The sequence below is a fragment of the Sminthopsis crassicaudata genome, chromosome 6 (genome assembly GCF_048593235.1).
Source record: "Sminthopsis crassicaudata isolate SCR6 chromosome 6, ASM4859323v1, whole genome shotgun sequence".
Lineage (NCBI taxonomy): Eukaryota > Metazoa > Chordata > Mammalia > Dasyuromorphia > Dasyuridae > Sminthopsis > Sminthopsis crassicaudata.
In genome coordinates, this window is record NC_133622.1 from 257,748,504 (window position 1) to 257,760,186 (window position 11,683).

At 39.8% G+C, this 11,683-nt stretch overlaps 1 protein-coding gene across 1 annotated transcript; it reads right to left on the minus strand.

Annotated features, from left to right (window-relative positions):
* Positions 1–601: 601 nt before the first annotated feature.
* On the minus strand, positions 602–10,752 carry LOC141547617 (uncharacterized). The gene is given in 4 exon segments (XM_074276003.1): positions 602–2,487; positions 6,660–6,755; positions 8,137–8,263; positions 10,720–10,752. Coding segments are annotated over 4 exon segments (2,142 nt in total).
* Between the last annotated feature and the right edge of the window lie 931 nt (positions 10,753–11,683).

An 11,683-nucleotide genomic window follows, 5' to 3' on the forward strand; every position in this document is an offset into this window, starting at 1 on the left:
TGGAACTGGCCTTAATAATCTCTTTCTTGAAAATAGCCACGTCTATCAAAATTAATCATGTAGAATCTAGCTGTTGCTGTGTATAATGATCCCCTGGTTCTGCTCATTTCATTTAGCATCAGTTCTTGTGAGTTTCTCCAGGCCTCTCTAAAATCATCTTGCTGATCTTTTCTTAGAGAACAATAATATTCCATATAATTCATATATCACAATTTATTCAGCCAATCTCCAAGTGTCGGGCATCCACTCAGTTTCTAGTTTCTTCCCACTACAAAAAAGGCTGCCACAAACATTTTTGCACTTCTGGGTGCCTTTCCCTCCTTGAGAGATCTCTTTGGGATATAAGCCCAATAGAAGCACTGCTGGGACAAAGGGTATGCCCAGTTTGATAACTTTTTGAGAATAGTTACAAATTGCTCTCCAGAATGGCTGAATCTCTTCAGAACTCCATCAATAATGTCCAGTTTTCCCACTCTCCTCCAGCATTGGTGATTATCTTTTCCTGTCATATTAGCCAATCTGAGAGGTGTGTAAGGAACAATAATATTCCATAATGTTCATATACCATAATTTATTCGTCCATTCTCTAAGTGATGGGCATCTACTCAAATCTTCCCTTTTTTAAAACACACTTCCTATATTGGTTACATTCATAAAGTTTCTCTCCAGAGTGGATTCTTTGATGTTCAATAAGAACTCCCTTTTTTCTAAAACCTTTTCCACACTGGTTACATTCATAAGGTTTCTCTCCAGAGTGGATTCTCTGATGTCTAATAAGAGTTCCCTTTACTCTAAAAGTCTTTCCACACTGGTTACATTTATAAGGTTTCTCTCCTGTGTGGATTCTCTGGTGTATAATAAGAGCTCCCTTTTGTCTAAAAGCCTTTCTACACTGGTTACATTCATAAGGTTTTTCTCCAGTGTGGGTTCTCTGATGTGGGATAAGACTTCCCTTTTCTCTAAAGGTCTTTCCACACTGGTTACATTAATAAGGTTTCTCTCCTGTGTGGGTTCTCTGATGTCTAATAAGAGTTCCCTTTACTCTAAAAGTCTTTTCACATTGGTTACATTTATAAGGTTTCTCTCCTGTGTGGATTCTCTGGTGTCCAATAAGTGTTCCCTTTTGTCTAAAAGCCTTTCTACACTGGTTACATTCATAAGGTTTCTCTCCAGTATGTGTTCTCTGATGTCTAATAAGAGCTCCCTTTACTCTAAAGGTCTTTCCACACTGGTTACATTCATAAGGTTTCTTTCCTGTGTGGATTCTTTGATGTTTAATAAGAGCTCCCTTTTCACTAAAGGTCTTTCCACACTGTTTACATTCATAAGGTTTCTCTCCTGTGTGGGTTCTCTGATGTTTAATAAGACTTCCCTTTATTCTAAAAGTCTTTTCACATTGGTTACATTCATAAGGTTTCTCTCCTGTGTGGATTCTCTGGTGTACAGTAAGTGCTCCTTTTTGTCTAAAAGCCTTTCTACACTGATTACATTCATAAGGTTTCTCTCCAGTATGTGTTCTCTGATGTCTAATAAGAGCTCCCTTTACTCTAAAGGCCTTCCCACACTGGTTACATTCATAAGGTCTCTCTCCAGTGTGTGTTCTCTGATGTGTAATAAGAGATTCCTTCTTTCTAAAAGCTTTTCTACACTGGTTACATTCATAAGGTTTCTTTCCTGTGTGGATTCCTTGATGTTTAATAAGAGCTCCCTTTTCACTAAAGGCCTTTCCACACTGCTTACATTCATAAGGTTTCTCTCCTGTGTGGGTTCTCTGATGTTTAATAAGACTTCCCTTTATTCTAAAAGTCTTTTCACATTGGTTACATTCATAAGGTTTCTCTCCTGTGTGGATTCTCTGATGTATAATAAGAGATTCCTTATTTCTAAAAGCTTTTCTACACTGGTTACACTCATAAGGTTTCTCTCCTGTGTGGGTTCTCTGATGTTTAATAAGAATTTCCTTTATTCTAAAAGTCTTTTCACATTGGTTACATTTATAAGGTTTCTCTCCTGTGTGGATTCTCTGGTGTATAATAAGAGCTCCCTTTTGTCTAAAAGCCTTTCCACACTGGTTACATTCATAAGGTTTCTCTCCTGTGTGGATTCTCTGATGTGTAATTAGAGCTCCCTTTTTTTTTAAATCCTTTCCACACTGGTTACATTCATAAGTTTCCTCTCCTTTGTAGATTCTCTGATGTCTAATAAGAGGTCCTTTTTCTCTAAATGCTTTTCCACACTGGTTACATTCATAACGTTTCTCTCCAGTGTGGATTCTCTGATGTCCAATAAGATTTTCCTCTTTTGTAAAACCTTTTCCATATTGGTTACCGACATAATCTCTCTCTGTAATCTGGATTCTTTGATGTGATGCACAGTTTTCTCTCCAAGTAAAGTCATAGGGGCCATCACCCATGAATCTTTGCTTGTGAGTTTCAACCACAGAATAGCTTTGTTCTCCTGTAGTCTCCTTCATCTGATGTCTGATCTCTTCTTCCAAAAAAGAAAAAAAGAGAGAAAAAAATACACAAAACAATATGACAAACATAGCCACGATGCAGGCACGCGTGCATGTACACACCAACACACACATATTTATATCCCAGTCCATCCATGAGACAAATTTCTTTCGTCATAGACAAAGAGAAAAATCCTACATGGACAGAAGCAATCATTTTAAATCCAATTAATTTACATCAAAAATATAATTTGTTATCAATGGAGCTTCATGCATAGTTACATTAGAACCTCCCAATAAACTTGTGACATCACAGAAAGTGCCTTCATTCTCATGGGTGTACAACTCAAGACATTTGCTAAGGACCATGCCTCAGAGAAGGGTCAGGTCAATTCTCCGAGAGCCTCCACAGCTGTGAATCATAACATCTGAAGGAGTTGCAAGGCAGCCTTTGCTGATGCAGATGTTCTTTATGGATGGGGAATAAAGTAAACTGGAGGCAAGAGGGAAGAGGAGAGGGTCAGACAAAGCAACTGCCTCTCAATCTCCTTGCATGATCACCATCAACCTCTTACATGAAGGGATCCATTCTGCAGAACTAAGTTGGATCTCCAGGTGGCTCCCATATCACAACAGACATCAAAACCCTAAATTCGCTCAGAATAGCGAGCGACTTAAATCAAATCCCAACAGCTTAGACAGGAATTTACATTGTATAAATGGGCATGTGCTGCCTACAGCATGTGACAAATTATCTTGCCTCAATTTTTCCCTTTTCTTTCATTATCTGCACTTTCAAACCTTTTTTCACAGATTTGCATTTATGGTTCATTTGGTGCATTTATATTAAATACTCAAATGATTTCATGATCTATCCTACCTGTAACCATAAGAAATTTCCATGAGGATCACTTCCAATTTTATTTTTTTCTATTATGTTATCTGAGGTCATATTCAAAATGCTAAAACAGTTGTGTTTTTATTTACCTGAGGTATAAGAGATTTTGTTCCCACCCATTACTTTTTTTTTGATAGTTAACACTTATAGGGGCAGCTAGGTGGTGCAGTGGATAGAGCATTAGCCCTGAATTCAGGAGGACCTGAGTTCAAATCTGGTCTCAGACACTTAACACTTCCTAGCTGTGTGACCCTGGGCAAGTCACTTAGCCCCAGCCTCAGGGTGGGGATAGTTAACACTTATTTGTTTTTTTTTTTTTTTTTTAATATCATTATGTGCTCCCTGCATAAACTAAAAATGTTTTTTTTTTTTTTAATGCATGACAATATCCACATCTGAAAATGTGTCTCATATAGAAAATTGAGTTCATCATCCTGTGATGTGGAAGGGAGTTCCAATATTGCAATCCTTTCCCTTTTAGAAACTCACAAATGCCTTGAAGGATTGAGATAAGAATCCAAAGGACCTGACCCAAAAAGGTATTAGTGGCACCTAAAGTAATAAATGTCCAATTTGGTTATAAAGGTAGCTATCCTCTGGGACAACAAAGATGTACATATTTCCACCTTAACAGCTGTCTTTTTGCTGTGATTTCAAGCTCTCATAATCACCAATATTCTGCTTTGTAGGACTGTGCAGTCATTCTCTCAAAATCTGAATATTTCTAAGTACAGCATATGCTTTTGGCTTTTCAATTTGACATCACATTGTTTCCAACATTCTAGGATGGTTGGGCATTCATATAACAGCCACAGGAGTGCAATAACTGTAGGGGGCCGTCTCTCCCTGGACCAGAGTAGTTCTCTCCCTCCTGGGTTACCTAGCAATCCCATTTCATCCAATCTCTAATTGCCTGATTAAGATGTTACCTGGGTGTGCATTCCTGCAGCAGTGCTGGCAGGCTACTTGAAAACCATGGTCAAGAGGCAGGAACAGGAAAGGCCATCATGAAATCACCATAGAAAGCTACAACCTTTCCAGAAAACCAAACATTAAAATGCCACTCATTGAAATGTATAAGGTTGTTTTCTAATTTGAACGTATCCTCTGTGTATCTTTCTCTTCTATCTGGCAGATTTTTAAAAGAATTGGTTGGCAACATGGGTTGATCATTCAGTAAGGTTTCAGTTACTATCCTTTCACAGGCTGTGAGTATATAAATATTCCTTAAAAACAACATAAAGCACTATTTGTAATTGATGCTTGAATACATCTGTCATGTACTGGAATTTTTGTCATGAGCCAATGGAAATATAAATAGCAATTGTTTTTGATTGGAAATATAAATATAAATATAAATGGAAATATAAATAGCAATTGATTTTTTATTTTGATCTAGCCTCTTACAGTTAGAGATTAAAAAATGAATTTTCATTGTCCCAACAGGAGCTTGTCCAATTCTCCTTCTATTTTTGATGTCATACATGTATGGTGATTTTCATCATATTTATTTCAAAATCACAAGACAGTTACAGTGGATAGGCTCAGGATGAGCAGACTTTTAATCACACCTCAGAAGTTTGAGAGTCAAGTTATAGAACCTCTGATATGAACAGACAATTTTCAGATGATGAAATTGAAACTATTTCTACTCATATGAAAGAGTGTTCAAAATCACTATTGATAAGAGAAATGCAAATTAAGACAACTCTGAGATACCACTACACACCTGTCAGATTGGCTAAGATGACAGGAACAAATAATGATGAATGTTGGAAGGGATGTGGAAAAATTGGGACACTAATACATTGTTGGTGGAGTTGTGAAAGAATCCAACCATTCTGGAGAGCAATCTGGAACTATGCCCAAAAAGTTATCAAACTGTGCATACCCTTTGACCAGCCATACTACTACTGGGCTTATATCCCAAAGAAATACTAAAGAGCGGAAAGGGCCCTGTATGTGCCAAAATGTTTGTGGCAGCTCTTTTCGTAGTGGCTAGAAACTGGAAAATGAATGGATGCCCATCCATTGGAGAATGGTTGGGTAAATTATGGTATATGAATGTTATGGAATATTATTGTTCTGTAAGAAATGACCAACAGGATGAATATAGAGAGGCTTGGAGAGACTTACATCAACTGATGCTGAGTGAAATGAGAAGAACTCTGAGATCATTATACACTTTAATCACAATACTGTATGAGGATGTATTTTGATGGAAGTGGCTATCTTCAACAAAGAGAAGATCTAATCCAGTTCCAATTGATCAATGATGGACAGAATCAGCTACACCCAGAAAAGGAACACTGGGAAATGAGTGTGAACTGTTTGCATTTTTGTTTTTCTTCCCAGATTATTTTTACCTTATGAATCCAATTCTTCCTTTGCAACAACAACAAAAAATTCGGTTTTGCACATATATATTGTACCTAGGATATACTATAACATATTTAATATGTATGGGACTGCCTGCCATCTAGCAGAGGGAGTGGAGGGAAGGAGGGAAAATTTCAGAACAGAAGGGAGTGCAAGGGATAATGTAAAAAATTACCTGGGCATATGTACTGTCAAAAAAAAATTATAATAAAGAATAAATAAATATAATATATAATATAATATAATAATATAATAAATAAAATAATAAAAAAAAAGTTATAGGACCTCTGTTTGACTAGTCTTATCGGTAAAATGGGCTTAATAAAATCAGCAAAGCCCTTGGGTTGTCATGAGGATAAAATAAGACAATGCCATGGGTGATACACAGTACTGTCTAATTGCTAGCTATTTTCTCTCATTTTGACTATATCCTCTCCTTTTCTGCTCTCCTTCTTAAACCATTATTATCTCCATCATTTAATGATGTACTGAGGCATTAAATTTATTCATAGTGGGTTTTTCCATAGTCTGTGACCTTCATAAGAGCAGAGGATGTCCCTTAATATCACTTTATGTTCCTGGTGCTCAGCCCAGGGCTGCCATGTAGCAGGCCCTTAATTTTTTACTGACTAGAAGAAGTTCTAAGAAATGGCTCATCAGGAGAATTCCATTGCCCCAAATTCCTAACAATGACTTCTAATAGGATCACAGATGATCACTGGAAGGAATGTACAGGACCATGGGATATGACCCACTCATTTTATAGATGGGAAAACGAGATTCACTAAGGAGCCCAGGAATTGCCAAGAAATTTACAACAATTAAATACAAGTCTGGTCTTTCTTCCCAAACTGAACATTTACTTCAGGGTAACACCTAGAATCATCATAACCATATCTGTCATACACCTGCTCTCAACTCACTCACCTGGAGAGTAGCTCCTGAGGCCTTCTTGGTCCAGCATCCATGATGCTTGCCATTGCTCAAAATAAGAGATCACCTCTTCTCTGAGAACTGGAAGCCCTGGGCATGGAAATCAGTTAGAGATGAAGATGGAGAGAGGTTTGTATTTTAGTTCTCTTTTGGGAAAGGGTGAAGATCCAGAGTTGCTCCATGTTGAAATCCAGCCCTTTTTGGTTCAAAAATATATGCCTATACTTACCCACTAAGTGATTGTAAAGCAAATAATCTAAAATAGGATGTGCCCCACTATTTGTACAACTTCTTCTGAGAGAGAGAGTCAAAGGCCCTTCCTCCCACCTCCTCTTTTGTGAGGCTCCCTTCTAGCAGAAACTTCTGATCACATACCTAGGTAAAAAGCGCTATTGTGCTGAAGCAGCCTTGGGCCTGATCATTAAAGACCTTTACACACCTTTTTTATAGAAAGATAGACTCAGTCTGTAGTTTCCACTATCCAGAAGTTAAAGGGAGTCAGTAGTGCAGTGGAGAATCCTGAGCATAGAGTCAAGTGTACCTGAGTTTGAATTACGCCTTGGACAATTACTGTCTACCTCTGTGCAAGTCAGTTAAATACTGTTTTCCTCAGTCAATCTGCAATGCACAACTTGTTATTCCTTTTAAATAGACAACAAAATGATCAGGTAAATTTTTTTCTCTTCACTTTTCCTGTCCCCACCTTAGGTATGGGAGCTATTATGTGGAAATATATATACTTAGATAAATAATAAACATATGCACACATGCATATGTATATACACATATATAATTTGTAAAATTATGCTATATGTATTTCTGTTTATCAATTTTTTCTCTGAATGCAAATAGCATCTTTCTTTTTTTTGTTTGTTTTTTTTGCATTTATTTAGGTACTTAGGATACTCAAAATGTTGTATTTACTAGAAGTTGTTCTTGAACAATATTGTTATTGTATTGTAAAGAAAGCCTATGGCATAGCACCTGACAAATAGCAGGTAGAAATAATTGCCTATTGCTTTTCATTCCTTTCCCACCACTTTTGCTGCATTTTGAGGGCAATACAAAGGAAGGTTAAGGAGAAACTTCCTATACTAAGGACTACTAGGTGGTTTGGGCTACAAAATGATGCTTGTTAAAAAAGGATAATATTGCAAAAATATTTGAAAAAAAATCCCCCAAAAGAAGAAGTTGAAAGGAAAAGGTGCCTGAACAACTTTCAGATCTTTGGCAGACAAAATTCATTTCCAGGTAGAGTCTAACCTCTAAGATTATTTCTGTGTTGGAGATGCTACCACACTGATTTAATCTTTGACATAGGAATTATTAAGAGATAGCTTCAGGAGCAATAAAAGACATCCCCAGATCCTATCATATAATGTAAAGACCAGCCCTTTCCCTTCTCTTCCCCCACCCCCAAATTCTGCATCCTGGGGAATGAAGGTATTCCCTTTGTTTGTAGACTTCTTACCCAGGGAGAGCAGGTTTTGGGCATTCTCCATCATGACTTCCTTGTACAGCTCCTTCTGAGAGGGGTCCAGGAGCCCCCACTCCTCCTGGGTGAAGTCCACAGCCACATCTTTGAACATTACCAACTCCTAAACCATCAAAAGTCATAAAATATGCAGATGGAAACCTTTTAGAACTAAAGAGTCCAACCCCCTTTAATTTACGGGAGGAAACTGAAAAAGAGACAGGATTTTCCCAAATAGTCTTTATGAGTGTCAGAGGCAACCCTTAAACCTGTAATCATTATGAGATTGATTGAATTGAGGATCAGTTGAAATAAAGCTGAGAAAGGACTTATTATGGAATGCATAATGGAACAGCATCCTAGTGCTACATGGCACATGCCTTTAATGGATTCTTCTGAACTCATTCCTAGGTAACCCTACTGCTCTCCCAACTGCATTTCTTATTTCCCACTCCTTGGGCCTATTTTCTCTCTTCACTTAATCTATAATCTCGTCTCCAAAATATACCACCAGAAATGTGCTTTCAGGTGTTCTTAACATAATCTTGCACAATTAAAAGCACATTCCATTCCAAGGTAAAATCAATACAGCAACAATCTTAGAGTTCACAGAAGACCACATCCTTGATCCTTTTCCAGGTCCAGGAAGCTTGGCAAAGGACCAAAACTTCCTGATATGGGCAGCCTCCTTTGGTAGCCCTAGTAGCCTCTCCCATGATTAGCCTGTATGCTTTTGTGTGAATAGAGCTCCTGATGGCCAAGAGAAAAATGCTCAGATTTCTTTCTGCATCTTCCTCAAACCACATCAACTTCCTGAAAGAGATCTCAGAATGAAAACTCCCAGGACACCATCACCAAAATGCAGAGCTGCCAAGTCAATGAGAAAAATCCTTCAAGACACCAGAAAGAAAAATCTAGTCCAGTTCTAGTCCCAAGGAGCCACCATTAGGACCAGACCTAATTTGGCAGCAACTTTCATTAAGGAGCAGAGAACTTGGAATAGATTAACAGAAGGCAAAGGCCATGATCTTATGGCCAAGAGCAAATTATGAAGCAAAAAGAAATACAGTGCTGTCAGGGAAAAGGGCCTTTAATGAAAATCCTTCCAAGCACAGCTAAGGAAAAGACTATAATTGAAGAAAACTTTAGAAGGTCAAACACAAGTGAAGAGAAATTTAAAAAATAATCCAGAATGAACTAGCCTGAAGGAACCAAAATGGAAAGAAAAACTATTTATATCCAGTTATGGTGAGATGGCATGTGTCCCCTAATACCCCTATTTGGGCTCACAGAGGGAATCAAAGTAGAATAAAGCTGGAAGTGGTTCTGTTATGTCTTGATGACCTTAAGGAGAGAGTGGAAAGTGGGGAAGAGAGTGGAGAGAAAGTCTAGGAAATGTTATTTCTGGCAAGGAGGGTCTGCAAGTACACATCTCTACAAACAAGTGGGTGGGGACTAAACCTCAGTCATCTGGTCAGAGGAAGGAAGAATAAAGGACATAAGAGGATGAATGGAGAAGTGCAATGTACTCCCCAGTGAACAGGGTGAAGAGGAAAAAGGAGGGAGTCAGAGGGAGAATAGATGAAGGGAGGGATCAGTCCTAATCAAAACAAAGTCAATGGATGTACAGGAATACATTGTTCTTTTTGAGAGGGTAAAGGGAATCTGAGGCATGGATCAGAGTTGCGGTGTACATACACGTGTACAAACACATGTACATAAGTATGTGTTAGATGGGGAAGGTATGGATAAGCAAGGGCCATAAATGTAAGGGCGCACTATGGCAGTGACCTTAGCATAGCACAAAGAGCAAAGGATTGCTGAGGAACAATGAAGAATCAGGCTGCTGCTGTCTGCCTCTTGAAGATGGCAGTTTCTGGTGCAGAAGGAGAGATGTTTTAAGATACTGGCAAGTGGATCTTTTTATTGTTCAGACAGAGAGAACCTTGAGTGAAAGGGTTTGGTTTTATTTGTGTTCTCAGTGGAGGAGGAGCAGGTGAAAAAGTGAGATGCTGGATCTTGGGTGTACTTGTGTGTGTGTGTATGTGTATGTGTGTGTGTATGAGTACATACATGTACACATACACACATAGGAGCACTGATCAGTCAGTTCCTAAGGCTTCATGAGGACTTGTTGCGGACCCCTGGAGATATAATAATATTTAGTAAGAAATTGTGCTTCCGGAGCTTCAGGGGAGCATGGTCACAGGAAACCAAGAGAAGGAGGACAGACTTTGGGTGGAGAGGGGTGCTGGGTGGGCCCAAAGAGAACAGATCTGATCCCTGGGGAATGGAGATTCCTGATGAAGCAAATGGAGGACCTCCTCAGTCCTTTGTAATGAGGAGGAACATAAAAACAAAAAGGCTGTGTGTATGTGTGTATCTTGGTGCCCCAGAGGGCAGGGGCCCAAGGAATCAACTGGGCAGGGCAGGGTTGTTTCTACTGTGTTCCCCCTGTTTTTGTCAAGCAATGTCCCATACACCAGGCCCTGCCAGCGCCACAGCCCATCCATCTTCCTTGTCTGCAGGAATGCTTGTGACTGCTAACATTGGTCAGGTCTGTGGATAGATTGCACTCACCTGAGGAGGAGGTCGGAGGCTTCCAGGGCCCATTCCCTCTGGCTCCTGGCTCCCTGTGGAGGTAGTAAAGCAACCAAAGTGACTCCATTTTGTCAAGATCTTCTCTCTGGCCCCTGGTCTTTATCTATCTCAGTGTCCTCTTGCTCCCACCCTGGAAGAACCCACAGAAGTCACAACAGCCAAAGTTCTTACAAACAGAGGTCACACTAACCCTGGGGGGCTTTAATTCTAAGCCTCTCTGAAAAGCAGGAGAAAGGCCAGGAGCTCCAGGAGTCCCTCCCTTCTTTATCTTTGCATAGAAAATCCCAGCTTCCACTCATTCTAGATCCAGTCTTTGATTTCATAGCAGGGAGATTGCTGTTCAGGCTCTTGAGAGTAAAACTGTTCTAATTTCATCCCATTTTTGGTTTTGTCTTTGACCCTATCCCTGCTCAGGCCAGGCCCAGGTCACCAGAAGAAGCTGGAGAGGGAGAAGCATCCCAGAGGGAGAGAAGACTTTCTACTCTTTTTTTCTAAGCAGGAGGCAAGCCTCCAGGGATTCCTGGTGGAGGGTGAGGTCCTCCAGGAGTTACCAAGGCACTGCCCTTGCCCCTGGGGAAGACACTGCACTCTACTGAACAGTGCCTGGAGGATCAGGATCGGAAAGGGAGGGGGTCTGAAGAGGAAGACTGCTCCCTTCCATCTTTTACTTCTCTTCTCCCTCCCTCCCAGTCTTCCTATAGAGACCCCAGAGATGCAAGCAGGAGTGGGATCCCAGTTGGGAGGAGACCAATCAGCCTCCGTGGCTCCTGAGGCAGACCTTCCACTCTTCCTTACCTCCCCTCACCCCAACTAACATGCACATTATCCTTCTTGAAAACAGACTGACTTCTTTGGTTAGGAAGGATGGAAAGTGGGAATGTAGAGATGGGAAAGGCTCTGGAATGGAGGCCCCAGGGAATGACCAGGGGAAGCCTGAGCCTGG